The sequence below is a fragment of the Schistosoma haematobium genome, chromosome 7 (genome assembly GCF_000699445.3).
Source record: "Schistosoma haematobium chromosome 7, whole genome shotgun sequence".
Lineage (NCBI taxonomy): Eukaryota > Metazoa > Platyhelminthes > Trematoda > Strigeidida > Schistosomatidae > Schistosoma > Schistosoma haematobium.
In genome coordinates, this window is record NC_067202.1 from 6962899 (window position 1) to 6985471 (window position 22573).

Consider the following 22573-nt stretch of genomic DNA (forward strand, 5'->3'; position numbering starts at 1 on the left):
CACCTCGTCAAGATTCCAAAGAAAGGAGATCTGAGCAAATGTGAAAACTACAGAGGCATTACACTACTGTCAATACCAGGGAAAGTCTTCAACAGAGTGTTGCTAAACCAGATGAAGGATGCAGTAGACGCCCAACTTCGAGATCAACAAGCTGGATTCCGTAAGGATCGGTCGTGCACAGACCAAATTGCAACACTACGGATCATCGTCGAACAATCAGTTGAGTGGAACTCATCACTATACATCAACTTCATTGATTATGAAAAGGCATTCGACAGTGTAGATAGGAGGACATTATGGAAACTTCTTCGACACTACGGAGTTCCTGAGAAGATTGTCAATATTATCCGGAACTCATACGACGGACTACAGTGCAAAGTAGTGCATGGAGGACAGCTGACAGATGCATTCCAAGTAAGGACTGGAGTCAGACAAGGCTGTTTACTCTCTCCCTTCCTCTTTCTTCTGGTGGTCGACTGGACTATGAAGACCTCGACATCTGAAAGGAAACATGGAATACAATGGACAACTCAGAACCAATTAGACGATTTGGACTTCGCAGACGACCTAGCCCTCCTATCACGTACACACGAACAGATGCAGATGAAGACAGCCAGTGTAGCAGCAGTCTCTGCATCAGTAGGCCTCAGCATACACAAAGGGAAAACCAAGGTCCTCAAATTCAAAGCGGAAAACAGCAATCCAATCACTCTTGATGGCGAAACTCTGGAAGATGTAGAGTCCTTCACATACCTAGGAAGCATCATCGATGAACAAGGAGGTTCAGATGCAGACGTAAATGCGAGGATCGGCAAAGCAAGGGTCGCATTCCTACAATTGAAGAACATATGGAACTCAAAACAACTTTCAACCAATATCAAAGTGAGAATCTTCAATACGAACGTCAAGGCAGTTTTACTGTATGGAGCTAAAACTTGGAGAACTACAACAACCACCATCAAGAAGATACAAGTATTTATAAATAGCTGCCTCCGCAAGATACTCAACATCCACTGGCCGGATACCATCAGCAATAGCCTTCTGTGGGAGAGAACAAACCAACTTCCAGCTGAAGAGGAAATTAGGAAAAGACGATGGAAATGGATAGGACATACATTACGCAAATCGTCAAACTGCATCACGAGGCAAGCCCTAACTTGGAATCCTGAAGGGAAGCGAAAAAGAGGAAGGCCAAAGAACACATTGCATCGGATTATAGAAGCAGATATGAAAACGATGAATTACAACTGGACGGAGCTAGAAAGGATTGCCCAGGACAGGGTTGGATGGAGAATGCTGGTGAGCGGCCTATGCTCCTTCACGAGGAGTAACAGGCGTAAGTAAGTATGATCATTAGTGTCAAGAGTTTGTGGAGACGAAACGCTACCATCTCCACAAACCCCTTGGACTGATAATAATAATAATAACAATAATATGCTCACTGATGGCTCATTTTAAGAACTAATTTTCTGACCTTTAGTAAGAAATAGTGACCATTGGTGTTCAACCATTTCGGCTGTCTCACTCTTGAAATATTTGATTATCATTATTGTGACAACTTTTTTTAGTGAAACCTAAACTTTCGCAGTTATTAGTATAGTAATAGTTATTATTCTGAATTTTTTTCTGTCAGTCATTCTATGGGAGTGGAAATACTTCCAGCGATGGTGATGACAACGACGAGTATACTAGCGATGAAGATCAATTTAAAAAGAATGAAGAAGCGACCGATAAAGATGATCATTATGATAGTGAATCAGATTCCGATTTTGACATAGAATACTTGCTTCGATCGAAACAACAGTTGTCTACAGTACAAAACCATAGTATTAAAGAACAATCATCCAGTTCATCTAATATATCCGAATCTCAATCATCATCACTATTAACAACTGGTGTTCCCGCTCCTGTTACCATTACTACTCTTAATGACACCATTACTTCCGAGTCATTGAAGGAAGATTCATTCACTGGAGAAAAGTTTATCCATGATATTAATGAATTACAAATTTCAATGAAACAAGATTTAAACAGTTGGCTAAACGCTCAATCATCATCATCGTCCAATGAATCTGTTCATGATGCTGTGATAAAAGAGGATATTGAAAAACTTACTGAACAATCATTAGTAAGTTGTAATTATTTACATTTTACATTCAACCATATAAACCTTTTGTTGTCCTTCTCTAAATTATGCATTCTCTTTAATATATCGTAAATGTCTGGTGAGTTAATAATAATAATAATAATAATAATAATAATAATAATAATAATAATAATAATAATAATAATAATAATAATAATGATAAATAAATCGTCCAAAAGTTACCTTTGCTATTCCTCCGTATAACTAACTAACTAACTAACCGTGTTGTTCAAAAAGTAAAAAGTGAAGATGGGTATAAGACAAGTATTATCAATGTGAATAGATAATGTTCACACAATTAAATTAAAGTCAGACATGTCTTTCTTTGGACTTTAACTCAATGATATGAGAATTTTAAACACTTAATGTGTAAGGCTTAAAACTATAACATAAATGTGTGAGTTCTGAATAATAAAACGAAAGAGCTATCAAGTGGCTCTCGGTTTACCAACTAAAGTTAGTAGTGATACTAGCGGTGAAATGTTTATTTATTAAAGAGTTGAATTTATGAGATATTTTGCCAGTGTGTAAACTTTCGACTAGTATATTTACTACCAGTGACAGCACCAAACTTATGGTCAGCCTAGGCACAATTATACTTAATAATTTCAAAATAAGTTCCATTGCACGAATTATTTTCGTCGCTTTGGCAAATAGACTATATTATTTCATCATGTTTCGGTTACCGTGAAATCTTATTTGGCTTCATATAACCTTGTTAGTAATTATCAGTGTAGGTTGTATTCATCACGAATTGACGTCAATCACGGTACCGTTGCAAGGCAGGGATCACTGAACAGCTGTTTCATCCTAGTGTGGACCCCTCAGTAGTGGGAACCTACTATCTGTGATGAATAAAACTTGCGCATCTAATCAATCTCAACAAAAAATCTTTTAATTAGTGAATGGCATTGAGATGCTCCTGAAGTTCCAGTGATAAGTCATGACTGGTAGGTTTCAAACATTTCGGTCACTGAAACATTTGTCACCAATGGTATCGAATGATCTTTACTCCATATCGCAAATTTATTCAAATCGTTACGTCCCACAACCACCCATTATGCGTATATAACCTTAAGCGACAAATACATAGCAAGGACAGGGAAGACTGATACTCTATGCCTAACGGTCAGCCCATTACTAACTAGCTCCTAACAAAAAGGGACAACGCAAGACCAATGTCCACCAGTCCAAGTTATTATATTTCAGACACTCATTTCTATAAACACAAGACCACGGGCTATTTGAATAGCAGTATTAACACGGAACAACAACATTGATGATGGGAAAACGGAATACTCGATACACAATTAATCAGTTATAGTTTATGTGTGGAAAACACCATAGCAACAAGTTTCAGTTCAAATGAAAGCTCAGAACTAGGATAATAAGAAAACAATAAAACCAAAATACTTGGTAAAAATGTTATATATATGATCGTAAAAAGTAGCCTCGGATGTTTTCTTACCTCAGAGGTAAATCGTCTCTTATAATAGATATTATACTATCAGACGCCGACCCAGCTGTTCTAATGATTAATGATTCACCGTGAGATCTGAAGGTATGAGTTACAAGACTGAGTTTAGTCATAGTTAGTCATTCCTGTATGGAACTTTTAATTATGATAAATATCCTACCTGTATTTGTTCTTTATCATAATTTGTATGTATGTCTAATTGTTTCATAGTGGTTGATGCTCCTCGGTGAGTTGAATCGGCACATCAACCATAATTAACGCGGAGCCTGACACAAATGCGCGTTAGCTCAACGTACCATACCAAATCTACGTGTTCAGATATAATTGATAAAATAAATTCCAAAGGAGTTGAAATAATGCAGTGTTAATAATTGCAAGAAAGATTAAACAGTTAGAACAACATTCGAAAAGGCTGAATAAAATGGTGTGAATGAAAGATTACTCTAATTCAAGATTCAGCGAATGATAAAGCATTAATTCATCTGTGCCATCGTAATCGATTGTAAACTGTAGAAGGTTACTTCCTCAATTTCGACTTGAAAATGTGATGACTCATTAATCGTGTTTTTTCATAGTAGGCTAATTCTTTTAGTATCGCTATGTGTATTTTAAATGAGTGTAAGTCAATAAAACCATGTCATTTAGCATCTTCAAACGCTTATCGTAGTTATCGTGCGAGTGCCATTCAAGTAGTCGGTATTCACCAACATGGCTCAGATCAACAGTCATAGACTGATTTCATGTTTTTGGTTTGCCTACTTTTTTATTTCTACTAACTTATTCCTAATCGAGCTAATATCATCTGTTTAGGCAATCGGTGCTTGGGCATACCTAATGCATGTTGCATTCTGCAAATGGTCTAATAATTAACTATGTCAAACTTTGAACTTTCATATATATATATATATATATATATATATATATATATATATATATATATATATATAACTTTTCTTGCATTCTAGGTAAATACAAGTGATTCTAAGCTCAACTGTGATCAGCCAAGTTCAAATTTCACATCTGATGACTTGGTTCATACGCAGTCAAATTTTAAAGGTATCATTTTTAAACCAATTTAATGACATAGTAATATAGGACGGTTGCGTTACAATAACTAATCTCATTGTTGAATATAATTAATGAACATGTGAGTTGTATATATACAGATGAAATTGATTTGATGGAAAGACTTTGCAGCTGAGGAGACTGATTTTGTGCCCACCTACAATCATGCTATAACTTGACAGCATGACGTTCATGTCTGGCACGGCACTAAACAGTGCGATAACTGGATTTCATTCCAATTGTTTACGTTTCTCACTGCAATCAATTCGTAATATAATGCAGTAACCGTTGAATCTCAACAGTTATAACTATGGCTCTCCTGTTAGAGCTAAACTTTACCGGTTATGACTGTTCATCGAGAATTCCAGGGAACTCAATGAAAAAGGAGAATATTACTAGTGTGAACATTGTTTTCAATGAGAAGTTTTATAAAAATCAGTTTCCAAATAGATGTACTCTAACTGATGTTATTCTATGACGAATATCACTTACCACAATAGAACGAAACGGCCGTCCATTGCTTCCAGGTTTTCAATGATGATGTAACATAAATCGCTTCATGATCTCAATCAAAAACTCAATAACCTCCACAACCTCATGCTGATAATTTTTACAGTTGAACTCACAAGTCAATCTAAGCTAGACCATTATTGAAAACCTGGAATCATCGGACGGCCGTTTCGCCCAAGAACGGAACTCCTCAGCAGTGTGCACCCACGATCTCGCACTCAGGAAAAACTCGAACCCAGGACCCATACTGATAAAAATAATTTTCACAATATTCTATCAGAGATTCTTTCAATAAATAAATTATTTTGGGGCTCAATGGGTATATTTAAATGGTAAAAGGAAAAATAATATATTTATTACTACATATATAGATATACAACTCTGTCTTACATTAAGAATTGAAATGAATTGTAAGTTGTAATTTTTCCATTTTAGATACTTGTGAAGTAAGTAATAACGAAGCCAAGGATTCATCGAATATCTGTGATCCTTCACTACAACATTCAAATGATGATTGTGTTAATTTTCCGTTACAGGTAATTTGTTCTTTGTTTTAATGTTATTGTATGCTCTTTTTTATGGATTCTTTTCTCTGAGCTGGATGGTTTGGTCGTGAAGCTCTCATCATTCTTCTGAACGACATCATCAACACAAACTTCAGGTAGAAGTTTATAGATTACGAACTATGCCTTTTCAAAATAAATACTTTTCAAAAACGGAGATCCATTGTTATTTATTGACAAGAATATAAAACTTACACCTCTTAAAGCATAAATAACTTTTGTAGAAAAGAAAACACTTTATATGAACATTAATTTCAAAGGTTATATAGCTACAGACGTCCTGAAGAGGAGATTATCCGACTCTCTCAATAGGACGTTCTTTCCAGCCACTTTTCAAATAATGTTCTCCATCCGGTTAATGTTTAGTAACAATCTAAAGGATAAAAAATCTCATTTAACCAATTTCATGTGCGTCCATCAGCTTATCTGTTCCTGTGGAGCCAGGTATATAGGTCGTTCGATGCATATTTTATCCAAAAGAATTCGAGAACACTATCTAGCTTGGCTTAAAAGAGGTGGAGCAACTTGTCAACACAGATTGCTCAATCAAAGCGGATTCTGCGTTTAAAGTCATCCATGAGGTAAATATAAGTTTGACAAAGGTAGTCATATTCCATCTTCTTAGCATTGCTAAAGCATTAGCTATACATCTGGAAAAACCAGAATTATGTGTCCAAAAGAAGTTGATACAACCACTTTTTGTACCATTGTCTTAATCTTCGATGATTTCCTTTCTTATTCATACTTTTCTTCTTTCACAGTCATCTGCTTCCTCTTCTATCTCCTCTATAAACTTTCTATCTCCAACTGATTTGTTTCTGTTTCGATGATCCTCTGGATTACGGTTTATCTCAATCTCAACATTTGTCTTATCATGATGAGCCTTCCTTTCCCAATTATGATTTCCATAATTATCTTCATGATGATTATTAAAGCTCTCAACAGCGGAATTATTATTATTTCGTTATCTATGCCCTCGAAACCCCAAATTCTTAGCATTTATGTATTGGGGGATATGATTAGTTTTCGCTTTCGACTAATAAGGACCCAGCTGTTTTTATGTAAGGGTTTACTCTAAACCTGTGTATTATTCTGTTTCTCACTAGAGTATGTGTTAAGAAATTGTAACATTTTTAATGAGTGAACTAGACAATATGTAATATTCGATTCGGTTGACGAATCTCAAAAAGGACAAAACGCCCATCCTGGATTCCACTACTAGCTACCATCCATTTCTGCTTATTCGACAAAATGTTTGTAAATTTGATTTCACACTTCATGACTCATCTACAAGTTATATTTCTTCATCTAAATAGTCTACCCAATTAAGAAACAAACTCAGGTTACAGAAACTTTTAAATATTCTTCATTTATAACAATACACTTTTCCTATCTCAGTTCTCATTGTTTGAAATATTCCTAAAATTCCTCGTATGTTGAACTCGTTTCACATTTTTATGTAACCGTGTATACAGAAGATTTTCCCAAGATTTGAACATCAGCGATCTTCTAAATAGTAAGTCAGATATTGGAAAGTATAGCATACTTTTATAATTACATGAGGTTTATGGTTGTGCTAACCCGTGCATCACTCTTAGAGTTCCTTCCTTAAAGAAAACTCTTTGGCGAGATTAGAATTTTCAGATGAGCATTAAGCTATCGTAAGGTAGTAACCTTGAGTCAACTCAATTAATTATCAAGTGTGAACGACTAGGATTTAGGCTTAGAAGTTACGACCAGGAGTTTTCATCATAAAACAACATCAGTTATAATGCGGAAATCTAAGAGGAACTATCTAAAATCTGATTGTTTTGTTTATCAATTATTCGGGCCTACTTGTTCTTCATTGTATTACCTTTAGTTTCCAATATCTCGCCCGCCAACAAAGCGGGCTTTCAATCTTGAGGGAACTGATTCTCCCTGTGGGTAGTATTATTAATAGCAGCAACTTTTCAAACTGTGAAACTAGATGTTGTGAGTTCGAATCCACTAGGGAGCATTAATTCCCTTTAGGACTCCAGATACTTCCTATTGACTCCGTTCAACTACTTAACTTATGATGTACTACCAATTTTTGTTAACTGACATATTTATAAATCTAAAAAGAAAACTATTTTTGTTTCTATTTGCTTTCATTTATGTATAGATTCATAATTATTCACTTTTATGGTTTACTCTAACTAATCCACATGAAAATGATATATCTGGTCAATTACAATATAGTCGTATAGTTTGGCCTAATCATCCGAAATTAATTGTAATCAACTTGAAATTATGTAATCAAAATACATGCGTAGAATTGACAAATATTCAATTTGATTTAATGAATAGTGTAATAGGTCGATTATTAATTGATGCTAATCGAATTCAGTCTTTCAATCCAATAGGTAATCCATTAATTTTGTTAAAAATAACGTATTGAATTTTATACTACTTAATTACTTTTAATTTTGTCAGAATGAGTTTTGTGGAGATTTTTAGTAAATTTCACAGGTTGAAATCATGAGTCAGTTGAAGCTAGACCACCATTGAAAACCTGGAAGCACTGGACGGCCGTTTCGTCCTAGTATGGGACTCCTCAGCAGTGCGCATCCACGAACCCGCCCCCTGCAGGATTCGAACCCAGGACTAGGCGCAACTTTGTGGATTGGTTGAAGTTAGACATTAACACCGTTGGATGCCGGCTCAGTGGTCTAATGGTTAAGTGCTCGCGCGCGAAGCCCGTAGGTCCTGGGTTCGAGCCACGCAGGGGGCGAGTTCGTGGATGCGCACTGCTGAGGAGTCCCATACTAGGACGAAACGGCCGTCCAGTGCTTCCAGGTTTTCAATGGTGGTCTAGCTTCAACTGACTCATGATTTCAACCTGTGAAATTTTAATTTTGTGTTTGTCAGTAATATAATTATTAGTAAGCATTGTTTTTTGAAAGTGTTTAACGTTTATTTATGTGTATTGGTTGTTTGGATATTCCCATTGTTATGCCATGAATTAGAAATTGATCAATCTTCGTTGGCATATGTGCATCCTGTGGGGGAATGATTCGATATTGACATTAGATTACAATTGTTTTTGAGCAAAGTTGGATGGAGGTTAATACTGATATCTACGACGTGCGTTTCATCCTATTTAGAACTCATCAGTTGAGTGTATATGGATTTCTGGATCCCAGTGCTAGCCACCATCCAACTCTCACTAGAAAAGTTTGCCGTTTATATTATGTTTTTGACTGATCATATAATGAAGTAGGTAAGTCGGTTATTGTTGATTAAATATGTTCGTATAGTGGTTGAAGATGAGCTATTGCCTGGTTGCTTAAAGTATGTAGTTTTCTAGATGGAGCATTTGTAATACGTTTCGCCAGGAGTCTGGTACACAAGACAGTAAAGAAGTGTCAAGAAATAGGATCCTTTGATTGTCGGTAATTATGGAGTTTACTATTGGTTTAGACTTAGAATTTCCTGAGATGAATTATCCATATTGATCAAACTAGTTTAATCCCTTGCTCTCTCGGTTTATCTCTTTTATGGAATACCTTTCCCCCCTTGAAATCAATGAGGATAACTTCTATAGTATAAGTCAAATACACTCAACCTTATGAAGTCATTTGGAAGCAAGAAGTTCTCAGGTGTTTGTGGTTTGAATTTGTAGCACTTTGATATAAAAATAGATGCGTATACATCCACTCATATCTTCCAATAGGATAGATTTATTATTTTACTTATATGACATTCTCACATAGCCTATCGTACTAACTGAATTGTTCTCATTGAAAATCTACATTCTTATCAATGAATATGTCAATTTTACACAAGTTTTTACGTTAATTTACCGTCTTAACTTCTCTTAATGTTTAGTTATACACATATGGCGACGGTTGTACTTCATGAAAATTAGTTCAAGTTACAAACTTACCGCACTGAATGAGGTGAAACCAGTAACTTACCGTCAATGTTAAAGGCAAACATAGATATAAAATAATTATTTCATTTTGTCTGAGTGCAGGTTGATTACATCTTATGCTTGAAATGCAGAAGTTATCACCAACAGAATTAATGATTGTCGGCTTTATTGGATATTGATTGAAGTTTTAAATGTTGACTATTGGTTTACCGATTTACGAACAAATCTGGAGTTGTTGATTGCACACTGGTGAATATAGTCTCTACAACTAATCCAAAAAATCTGTCTGAACTCAGTAGCTAAGTGGATAATGCGATGGCGTTTAAAGCAAACGGTATTGGGTTCTAGTTCCGGAGTCAATATCAACTCTGAAATGCAGGTACATCCAACTGACAAGTCTCAAATCATATGGGACGCTCATCATGGATTCCAATCCCAGCCATCATCCATCTCTACTTAAAATCTATGTCCAGTACCTTTTTAATTTTCGTTAGCTTTACTGTTGACATTAATCCATGACGTAAATTCTCCTAAAATTAAGCTCATCTTTAAAAACTATTCAATTAATTAATTTGATCAGAAAGAAAAAAATACGAGGATAAACATTATTATTAAAATCAGTGAAGGAAACTATTCAATAGTATTTCATATCGTAGGCTAACTTGGGTTGGATAGACTTTGATAACGAACGAACACTAGACAGCTCTATCGTCCCAGTATTGAACTTCTCAGTAGTACAAACTTACAATTCCATGAGGAACCGAACCAAAATCACTTCATGTTATGATATTCTCAAACAATCTTCACAACATTCTATAACAACAGTAATAGTTTAGTTACTGATATTTAAGTAGTATAGTTAGATACTATGACATAAATAACATAACTTGTAATGTAGAATTTTCTTTAAACACATTTTATTACATTTTCAACTATCTTGTAATATATATATTTTTCCAACTTATATCAAACAGTACAATTGAAACCTCAATCAATCTGTACAGTACAATTTGGCATAGATTTTGCTGGATTTTGTGATCCAATTGATTTAGATCTTATTTATGAAATGAAATCAAATGATTCATTGAATCATGAATTATTACATAGATGGAGAATTTGTTTAAATCCACCAGCATCAGAATTAATACGACCTATTCATTTGAATGAAAAAGAATATTTTAACGAAAGATGTATGTCGATTTTCTATTTATATTTATTATTATTATCATTATTATTATTATTATTATTAATGTTATCCGTTTCCTTACATAGATTTACGCGCTTAGTACTGTTCCATTCCTTGAGTTTAGACAACTTGTTAAATCATAAAGCAGTTTTCATTGTCCTTCTAGACCATATAATTATCACTTTCTTACTTACGCCTGTTACTCCCAATGGAGCATAGGCCACCAACCAGCATTCTCCAACCCACTCTGTTCTGGGCCTTCTTTTCTAGTTCTATCCAATTCTTGTTCATTTTACACATGTCTATCTCCATTTCCCGACGTAATGTGTTATTTGGTCTTCCTCTCCTCCCTTGGCCTTCAGGATTCCATGTGAGGGCTTGCCTTGTGATTCAGTTGGGTGCTTTCCTCAATGTGTGTCCTATCCACTTCCAGCACTTCTTCCTAATTTCTTCCTCCGCTGGGATCTGGTTTGTTTTTTCCCACAGTACGTTGTTGCTAATAGTGTCCGGCCAATGGATCTGAAGTATTTTGCGTAGACAACTGTTAATAAACACTTATATCATCTGGATGATGGCTTCCGCAGTTCTCCAAGTTTCCGCTCCATACAGTAGGACTGTCTTGACATTTGTATTGAAAATCCCAACCTTGGTGTTGGTTGATAGACAGTTGCTTTGAGTTCCAGATGTTCTTCAGTTGTAAATATGCTGCTCTTGCTCTACCGATCCGCGCCTTCACATCTGCATCAGATCCACCATGTTCATCGATGATGCTGCCCAAATATGTAAAGGTTTTTACATCTTCCAAATTATCACAGTATATTATAAAAGCGAGTGAAATCACATTTAAAAAAAAAATCCTTCTGTGGCAGAAGTCTAAATTAATTTACTAGTTTAGACTTCATCTAATCTTCTGAATTTTTCATGTTCTTTTTTTCTCTCTCCAAATTTATTTCACTGGATTGTATTCCTTGAATAACATCTTCAAACCCTAATTTTTCCGATTATTGCTTCTACTTTCACTACCTGTACCATTATGGGATCTGAATCGATAATTGCATCTCTGTGTTAATGTGGTATGGCAACTCGAACTGATGTACGTAAGTACGGAGTTCTACGTTTTTACTGACTGACTGAAACTAATCTACTTGAAGTATTGGACATGTACAAAGTAGAGACTTGAGTACTGTTCTATAAATCTATGCTAGTTCTACGCAAACACTGTAATCATTTATGATCCGATCCGCATAATAATTGCTAAACGCTGTATTATTGGTTTATTTTAAATTGAAGTTTAACTGTTTATTATTATTATTATTATTATTATTAATGGTTTTATTCAATATTATATTTTGGTACAATATAGAATTCTCAGCACAGGGTATTTCAACAAGTTACTTACGCAAAAAACAGTAACAAATACAAAAAAAAGGAAAAAAAAGGTTTAAAAAGACCCCGAAAAACTGTACGACGTTTTAAATTAAAGACATGTTAAGAATGTAAGTTATTGACTAGGTTAACTTTAACTACTTGCTCGTCACAGAGTATATTTGCTAGGTAGAAACATTGCACAACTAATCTGTAGGATTTTTTGATTGGGATCATGAATCGATTAATGTTAGAATACCATTGAAAACGTCGATGAAACCACTTTCACCGTACGTGATTTTTAGTGCGTTTTTTATTGATGTTTTTGTTTACTTTTTTCATCGACCACTTTTATTTGTTAGTCTGTTTTCTTTTCTTTAAATTGACCAAAAATATTTGAGGTTATCTTAAATGTCATCGATTTACAATAATTATATTTTGTCTATGACCTTTAGCAATTTGTTTCGTTCATTTAGTGAATAACTGCTGTATATTAGAATGTAATTTCCGCCAAAAATGAAAACTATTATAATAAGATGAATGTTTGGCAGATATACTAAAGCTGAAAATATCTATCGGAAGTATTTGAATGATAAGATTATAGTAATCAGTTAATTCAATATTATCGACACTTCAATGAATAAAAGTTATTAAAAATAAGATGGATTACTTAATTTCACTTGGTATTGTTTGGCTTGTATCTTCCCATTGAGGTTTAAGACTGTGATTGGTCAGTCTGTTATTGGCATATGTGCATACTGTGCATATGCCTCGATATTGCCTTAATTCATAAGCTTTTTGTAAGCAATGATGGATAGTGGCTACTTAATATTCATAAGTAGTATAAACTTTGAATAAGAAACAAAATAAGGATATAGAATCTTTTACATCATCTGAGTTGCAGTCAGTGGGAGAGTAGGCAGAGACGACGAAGAGGCAACGACGAGTGTCCCTATCTTTCCTAATCCTTACTCTTCCGTTTAGTCGGACAGCGCACAAACGACTGTCTACTGGGATCCAGTCTAAGAGTGCTAGTTCTGCTCTAGGACGCAATGCTATATCTACGCCAGCGAGGTCACGGGATGCAGCATCTGGGCTTCCAGATACATGGGAGCGTGACGGCAGAGCCCAAGGGACAGCTGCTTGAGGCCGGTCGCTCACGGCCTTTCCGTGGAAGTATTTTAGTGTGTTAGATCCGTTCTTCAAAGGGCCTTACCGCCGGAGACGGAAATCCGTGAGGTAAGGTGAGGTGTGACATTTTTAGGGTCGACCTTTTCTAACCCTATCCTTCCTTGTGAGAAGGCAGCATCGCTTCAGATGCTGGTTGTCCGAGGGAAACACCTTACTGCTGTCCCACCCCTCTACAGTCAGCAGTACGACTTCGCCCTCAGACCTTGAGTTACTGCTTTTAGTCTTACTGTTCTCCAATCGACCTGCCTGTCATGGTAGAACCTACAGGAACATATGTTCCAGCCAATGTAGCTCGGTTGGGTCATCACGATAGGCAAACCCTACCACCACGTCAAGATGGCAGCTACCGTCGGGAAGGATATAGAATGTGATGAGTACACTCAAACATTCAAGATGTGCAGAAAATCGTGGGTATTTATAGATATTAGCGTTTGTTAAATCAACATTATAACTCAACCAATCCGCAAAGAGGCGTGTTGTGTTACTGGCCAACAGTAGCATGCCATGTTGACAGTCTATAAAACTCCATTACGTCCTGATTGGATGGAACTCTTCGGTTCCTCTAGCACCTCTGGAGGCTTCGTCGTAGTTCTCGGAAGCCGTCTCAACAATTCACCCATTGAATATAACTGTAACTAATTTATATCTTAAACTGTTGTATATGTATGTACTCTTTATCGAATTCACTCAAAGATTATTTCTAATTTTCGTTTAAAACACATGAACATGAAGTATACACGATTATGTTGGTGTAATTTATGATAAAATTAATTGAACTATAATTATAAGAGAAGCTTTCTTATTTTGTTGTATGTATTCAATGAGATTTGTTATTATTATTAATGGCGTTTGCAAAGTTCGTTGTGTTTCCAACAGCATTGAAAGATAATGACAAAAGATCACGAATTTTCTAGAGTTGGAAATGTAAATTGTTGGATGGTACACTAAGTGGTCTAAATTTTAAACGCTTGCGATAAAACCTGGAAGCTACTCGGTAGGGTCTTTGATGTACGTACCTGGATAGTTCCACACTAGGGTGGGACAGGTATCCAATGCTCCTTGGTTTTCGGTGATTGTCTAATTAAGATCAATCTGTAACCTAAGTAGTAATAATGTTAATATTATTATCGCTCAAATCTTTCCTTACACAAACTTCTTGATATTTGAACAACTGTTATATTATGGTCTGTACATTGATGTTGATCACATACAGTGAATATTGTGTCTGAGTTACTGTGATTGTCCTTGAAAACTATTTACAATGCAATTCTATACTAGAACATATGCTCACTTAATTAACAAGTTATAAAGCTGAGAAATATCTACTGTTTTGAGATACTAGGTGGTTAGAGATATTCGTCAGGAAACTCTGCTTGACATAGGTTGGCACTCGTGATTAAGCTGTAGGTTCATTTTTGGGGAGAACTGATACATCTATAGGGTTCGAAACAGCGTCACCTAGTTTCATAGTCTGCATCACTACCGCCTAGCCATTTGCTTCTTCTTGGACTTCCTGTATGACTGAGTTATTTACAGTTGACTGATCACTGTATAATCACCAGTATTATGTTTATTCAATCCTTTTGTAATAATCAAATTTTATCGATCAAAGGGAAGTGTTGACTACTAATTTAAGTGACTAGAATGACTCAAACTGTCATGCATTTTCAAATCCTACAGAAAACATTAGTTTCCTCAAGACTTTTAGTACATTTTACCATTAACTACTAAATAGCATATAACCTTGGTCAACTGAAACTGCTTACTAACTACCTCCAAGTACCTTACATCAACACATGGTAGACGTAATATCGAGTTACTTAGATTATTGGCTATATTTCTATTTGGTTTATAAAATTTATTGATTGATATCAAGAACCGAATGATGTTAGACCACCATTGAAAACCTGGAAGCACTGGACGTCTGTTTCGTCCTATTGTAGGACTCCTCAGCAGTGCGCATCCACTATTCCACTCGCGGGATTCTTGATCGCAATCAATAACATAATCATCTCCACAATCTTATACTGATTATAGAATGTAATCGGTATAAAGAATTAAACAAACATGATACTACTTATTAAACTAATAGTATTCAACACTTCATATTCATTTTTGTTTAATCAAACTTTAAAAGATGTTCAATAATGATATTTCTTTAAATTCTTTTCTAGCTAAACTTATATTAAGTCAATCATTTTATCATAATCATATAGTAACTATAATTAATAATAATGAAAGAATATATCAATCTGAATTATTATCCAAATTAATAACTCATCTTTTACAACATATTAATATTCAATATCAATTTCATAAAATACACACAAATCATAAATATATTGTATGTAATGATATGGAATTACATGAGAAGATGAACTGTTATTCTAATGGAAAGTCGACAACAACAACAGCAATGATGATGACGACGCCGACGGTGACGACGACAATAGCGTCAACAACAACAACGGATGTCAACAATCATAATAATCAAACATCATATATCACTATATTTTTAACTGGTCAAACAATATCTGATAATCAATTATGTTTATTAGAAGTTTCATATTGGTTAAATACTCTATTTAAAAATGATTCATTTTCAATAAATTTAAGTTTATTTTGTAATTCATCTAATATATTTCGTAAACATTTATCATTATGTATTGAAAAAATATTATCAACATTATAATGTTGATGAAGGTTTAATGTTGTTGTTGGGGGGGGGGTGAGTCTATTACTAGGGACTTTATATTCAATGTTGTTTAAACATTCCATTTGATTTGATTTTTTTCTCTTTTCTGTTTTTTGCATTACGTTTCGCGCTCATTTTCAATATTCATTACTTCATGTATATGTTTGTGTGTATTTTTTTTGTGAATTTGTTTATTTATTTAATTATGTGCAATTGGACGAGTTATTTTGTTGTTGTTGTTCTTCTTCTTCTCCTTCAAAATTTAGGACAAAGTATAATTTTGCAATAAATTATGTGATAAAAGATGTATTCTTTAAGTATGTTTGATATGATCGTTGTTGCTACCTTGACGTGGTGGTCAGGTTTGCGTATCATGATGAACCAATCGAGCTATACTGACTGGAACAATCGTTCCTCAATGTCCTATCATGTCAGACAGGTCAGTTGAAGAGCGGTAAGACTAAAAGCAGCAAACCCAAGGTCTGAGGGCGAAGTCATACTGCTGACTGTACAGAGGTGTGATGGTGGTAAGTGTTTCCTTCAGACAATTAGCATGACAGCGATGTTGCCTTCCCACAAGAAGGGGTGGGATTAGAAAAGGTCGACCTTAAAAATGCATACCTCGCCTTATCCCACGGATATCCGTCTTTGGCGGTAAGGTTTCAGCAAGTACGGAGCTAACACGAAAATTACTCACAAACAGGTCAGATGTGACCGGCCTCAAGCAGTTGTCCCTTGGGCACTGTGGTCACGCTCTCAAGTCGTTAAGACCAACATTAATCCAACTTCCTTTTCAGGTTTCTCAAGAAATACCCTTCCACGGTGTGGGCAGCCGGGATGTGACTTCAGCCCTCATACCCGTAACAACAGACGAGGCCAAGTCGTTCACATTCAAATCCGTCCTACACATCCTAATACCTCTCTTATCTCCACGAGCAACCCCTCTCACGTCCCTTTATCACCTTCGCAGAGCCAGGGCAAACGATTCGAGTACGTGGAACGTTATTCCTGGTCTCCTGAAACCACGTTCTCAACTACATGTAGGAGCTTATCAACGTCCGAACACTGTACCAAATAGGACAACAGGCTTCCTTAGCTAGGACTTTAGAATCTCGCGCCATCGATGTGTGCTGTGTCTCCGAAACGCGCATGCAAGATCCGAGTAGCGTCATTCATTTGACGTCACCATGTCAAAACAAAGAACCATCTGGATTCACACTTCGTGTATCTGGAAGCCCAGATGCTGCTTCTCGTGGACTCGGCGGCGTATGTATAGCATTGTGTCCTAGGGCAGAACTAGGTTTCTTAGAGTGGATCCCAGTAGACATTCGTTTGTGCACTGTCCGACTAAACGGAAGAGTAAGGACTCAGAAAGATAGGGACACTCGTCGTCTCTGCCTATTCTCCCAGTGACTGCAACTCAGATGATGTAAAAGATGAGTTTTACAGAAAGCTTTCCGACCTCCGAAAAGCTGGGCGCTCTGATGTAGTAATATTAGCTGGTGACTTTAATGCTCAAGTATGTAAACTAAGCGAAAGGGAAAGACACCTGGGTGGATCTAATGGTGTCGTGGCTCAAAGAACAGATAATGGCGACCGTCTGTTGCCGCTATGCTCAGATAACCGTCTCTTTACTTGCAAATACTAACTTTAAACATAAGGGAAAACATCTTTTAACATGGCGACCTCGAATTCGTCCCAACGTTGGACCCAAATAGATCACATCGCTATCAGCCATCGATGGAGGGGCTCGATAGAAGACTGTCGCTCATTCTGGAGCACATGCTTAGATTCAGATCATGCTCTAGTACGAGCGCGTATTTGTATGCGTCTTACTGGACGTAGGAAAGATGCTTCAGTAAAGCCTCTTAGGGTTCTACTTAGTGATAGTCAAGCTAAGAGTATATTTCAGGAACAACTAGGAAAACAGTTAGGCAGCCATGTATGTGATGCCCACCCCGATGCAGCATGGAATGATATCCGAAAAGCTGTGGAAAAGCAGTGATGTCTGCTAGTAAGGTAAACCATAATGTTAGGGAGAAACACTGAATCTCAACAGCATCTATCCCACTGATAGATGCTCGGAAACTCATTCCATTTGGCTCTGAATATAACGAAGGGCAGAGCCAGCTTAAGCGCAAGCTGACAAGAAGTCTACGCAATGATCGCGAACAGTGGTGGGTAGTGAAAGCAAGAGAGATGGAAAGGCAGCGGCCATAGGTAATAGCAGACAACTGATCAGACTTGAATATGTTAAACAATTGACTGGAACATTAAAATAACACACACCTTCAATTACGTATACAGTCCGCTTTTATTTTGTTTACTTATCTTATTTATCTTCATCTAATGCAGGCTGTGGCATTTTTGATTCATTTGATATATAAAAATGATCTGTTTTCTTAACATACACAGACCGAAGTCAATATTTAGTTGAATGAAATTTCTTCTCACATCACTTGCGTATAAACACATTCTGTTGTCTTAACACGTTTTTGGTTCCATAATCACATACCTTGTCCTTATGTGTACAATGACAAGTTTGTCTCAACCTTGAATTTACCTTGTAATCCTTAAGCCATTCTATGGCCTAGAATAACACGACAATTTTTCTTATTATCAGAATGGGTTTTGTGGAGATTTTTAGAAATTTGACAAGTTGGAAATCATGAGCCAATTGAAACTAGACCACCATGGAAGCTTCCAGGTTTTCCATGGTGGTCTAGCTTCAATTGGCTCATGATTTCAACTTGTGAAATTTTTCTTATTCTTTCTTTCCCCTTAGTTATTTTCAAATGAACTTTTTATTTGCTTGACCTTTATTATTTTTTCATATAAACATGTCTCTTACACATTAATGCAAATACCTATTTATAAAAAATCCTTCACGTTGATTGGATGACTTATTTAGTATACAGTAAACCAAAAAAACCATGTACCTATTTATATTCGATAATTTTGTTGTTTGATTATATTTCCCTTGAAAAAGCTTGGACCAGATTGCCAGGCGAAACGTTGGATTTACTTCAAATTCATTCGCTGAGATTTTACAAATAGATTCTTCTTTTAATGTCACAGAGGAATCAGTTTGACTAATATAGTGTCTAAAATATTAGCTTCAATAATACTTCAACGCCTAACCAAAGCTCGTGAAGAACAGACCATCGAGTAAGTAACACAGTTGTTAGGAAACGGCTACTAGGTAAGGATGGCAAATCAATTGATGAAGTAGTGAAACTTCATCAGTTGAGATGGCTGGGACACGTGTTACGTATGCCCAACCACCGACTGCATCGATGTGCGATGTTTTGTTGTATAGGAGTAGATTGGAAGAAAGCTAGTGACCAAAACATGGCACAGGTCCATGAAGTCACTGACAATAGACTGAGTCATATTGGTAGGTGTAGACTACCTGGTTGGGGACCGCGAGATGATAGTAACCGATGGTTAGAGACCTTGAATGACATGGCTCAAAATCGTTTGCAATGGTGCAGGTGCATCCACCCTTTGTGTTCTCCCAAATTCTAATCTTCTGAATTCTTCATGTCCCGTTTTTCCTCTTTCTAAATTTGTTTCATTGTATTATACTCCTTGAATAACATTTTCAAACCTTATTCTTTCCGATTACTACTTATACTCTTACTACCTGTACCACTACGGGACTTGAATTGACAATTGTATCTCTGTGTTAATTTGGTATGGCAACTCGAACTGATGTACGTACGTACAAAGTTCCACGTTAGACTGACTGACTGAACAACTTGAATAATATTTGATTCTTCTGAATTCGGTCACATGTGATGTTTTTAGAATACGTTTGTGAAGGTTCTCAAACCAAAATAATACAAATGTTAAATTCTTTTTAACATTGAACAATTCCTCACCTGTCACATCTCTTCATGATAGAAAGAACTGTTGTATAATTGTACAGAATCTTTAATAAACTATTTCTGTATGTGTTGATATGACCTTTCTATGTGTACTAGTGTGTGTGTGTGTGTGTTTATGAACATGTTGGAAGTTCGTTACAAAACAAATAAAAGTACACAAATACATATGACATTGGCAGTGAAATTAAGATGTAAGTTATTACTATAACAATAACAGCTGACTGTACTGTTTATAATAATGGAATTAAAGTACAATAATAGTTATTTTTTGAAAGATGAATATATTTCTTTTCAGATTGTAAAATCAATTAAATATAGCTGTTTCTATCTCATTTTTTTTTTCAAAATTTCTCCACATTTTCCTTTTTTTTATACAAGACCAAGTTATTAACATACTACTGGGTTTTTTTTTAAATTAGCCTATCATCAATAATTAAGGCATAATATTTAATTTACTTTAAGTTCAAATCGACTTGATTAAAATATAATTGGTTGTTGTTCTATCAGAATAGAATCCTCACTATTGAATGATATGATCAGGTTGAAGTTGGAATGCACTGATTGATCTATTTTCAACCAGTCAGCTCTAACGTTTGAATCGATATTTTATAAACTCTGTTATTCGTGTTACTAGAATATATGTATATACTACCCCTAACTCCAAGGTCTGAAAAGTCGGAAAAATGAAAATTTCTCAAATGCGATAAAAATGATCTTAGTGGCCTAGTTATAGTATTCTGATACTAGACAATGGGTTTTAAGCGTTATTTAAGCCCTAACGCTTCAGGCTGGGCTATTTCGCTTACTACACTACATATGTGTTGTGTGCAGTATAAGCTTTATGGCCATGTAGAGCTGAAGGTCTCATATGCGGCTGGAGGTTCGCCATTGGTATTGTGGATGGTTCGGCATTGCTTTGGCAAGTCTTGCTGACTGTTCATGCACAAAATTGGTTTGCTGGTTAACCGTTTCATTCATATTGGTGATTACTTTTCACTGTTCTCGAGGGCCATTGTCATTCGGACATTGTAAGGCATGTCGTCATTGCTAACATTATCGAGTTTGACTGTCATGTAAGCGGAATAGGTCAACCTTGGCCTATTCGTGCTGTGCATCATTGATTCACGCGATCATTGGTCGGAATAACTATACATGTGATGTGAATGTGCATATGAATGGTGCGAATGGTCCACCAGGGTGCTTGGTACCTGTGTGGTTGCGCCACAGAATTGAGCTGTACTATTCAAATTGTAGCGTTAAAGCCTATACTGTGTCTGGTTCTCCTACGAAGCAGGATTGAGCTATACTGTTCGGGTAATAAAATGTAGGCCTGGGCGGTGTCTGGCTTTCCTGTTAAACGGGATTGAGCTGTACTGTTTGGGTTATCACGTGATAGTTCGGATGGTGTCTGGTTCTCCTGAAAACTAATGTTAAACTACCCTGGCCCACAAGGGTATATATATCTATATATATAGTGTTCGCTTTTAATTCTTTTTCTAGTATGGAAAGGATCGAACGACGTAACGGATTCATGAAATATAAGCTAATAGTCTTTGAATAGTGTTTTCTTTTCAGTAATTTAAACATTAAGTTTTAATTCGATTTGTTTAAATTATTGTTTGAATAATATAAACATTTGTTGAATCAGTCAGTTAATTTATTTCATTATATCGGCTATCATAGGGATAGTTTATTTGAACGTTTTCTCGTATGAATTTGTGGACTCTGAGATATCCTACACAATTTTGGTGGAGTTTTGTTCTTTGAATTGGATGATTTGGTCGTGGAGCTTTTTATTGTTTTATTGAAAAAAACATCTCGATTGATTATTGTTAACGTTTAACCTGTCATTGTCTGCTTTTTTTATTTTGATTGTATCTCTCAATTGAGGTCGATAAGTCAAGTTGTGAATCATATGTAGAGAAATTCGAACAATTTACTTCTATCTGAAGTTTGTACTGGTGATGTTGTTCAGAAGAATGACGAAAACTTTACGACCAAAACATCCAGCTTAAAGAAAAATACTTCATCAAAATCATCCACCTGAGCTACAAATCATCCTCACGATCTCAAAGTCCTACACAAGTACGAAACATTGGTTTGATGTTCCTTGATAGTTAGCAGTTTTACAGTCTATTTCACTCGTTTTAGACTGAATGATCTCCACATAATCATCCATTGTGTTGACTAAGAAGGGACTGAATAAGTCTAAAATAATGCTCAAATCACAAGAAAAAAGTTACTATCCAACACTTTTCATTGAATAATAAAAATACACTGCTAACAAAATTATCTGTCTTTCTTTATAATAACCAATTACTTATGTTTGACTGTGATAAGTCTTGCTAATTGAACGCTATATTCGGTTCCTAAGCTATTCTCGTAACCCCCAAGCTAGAACTACACAGAGACCTGAACACGAGAGAAAAGGTACAAAATATACGACAAGCACTTTACTCCAAAGGTTCATTTCAGTACAGAATATTATAGGGGTTTTTATAGTATTTTAAATGTACTTGGGTTTCCCGAAAATTCTAGAATGCTACTAAACATAGTAGCAGTATAAGTAACCAGCCAATCAGAAACT

The 22573-nt window shown here is 35.8% G+C and overlaps 1 protein-coding gene across 1 annotated transcript in view; it reads left to right on the forward strand.

Annotated features, from left to right (window-relative positions):
• Positions 1-17702, forward strand: part of AP3B2_1 (AP-3 complex subunit beta-2) — a 73059-nt gene extending 55357 nt beyond the window's left edge. The window contains exons 18-23 of the mRNA XM_035730433.2: positions 1634-2128; positions 4589-4679; positions 5634-5734; positions 7908-8148; positions 10634-10849; positions 15576-17702. Of these exons, the coding sequence (XP_035589380.1) occupies positions 1634-2128; positions 4589-4679; positions 5634-5734; positions 7908-8148; positions 10634-10849; positions 15576-16093 (1662 nt within the window). The 3' untranslated portion in view covers positions 16094-17702. The remainder of the gene's footprint in view (positions 1-1633; positions 2129-4588; positions 4680-5633; positions 5735-7907; positions 8149-10633; positions 10850-15575) is intronic.
• The last annotated feature ends 4871 nt before the right edge of the window (positions 17703-22573 follow it).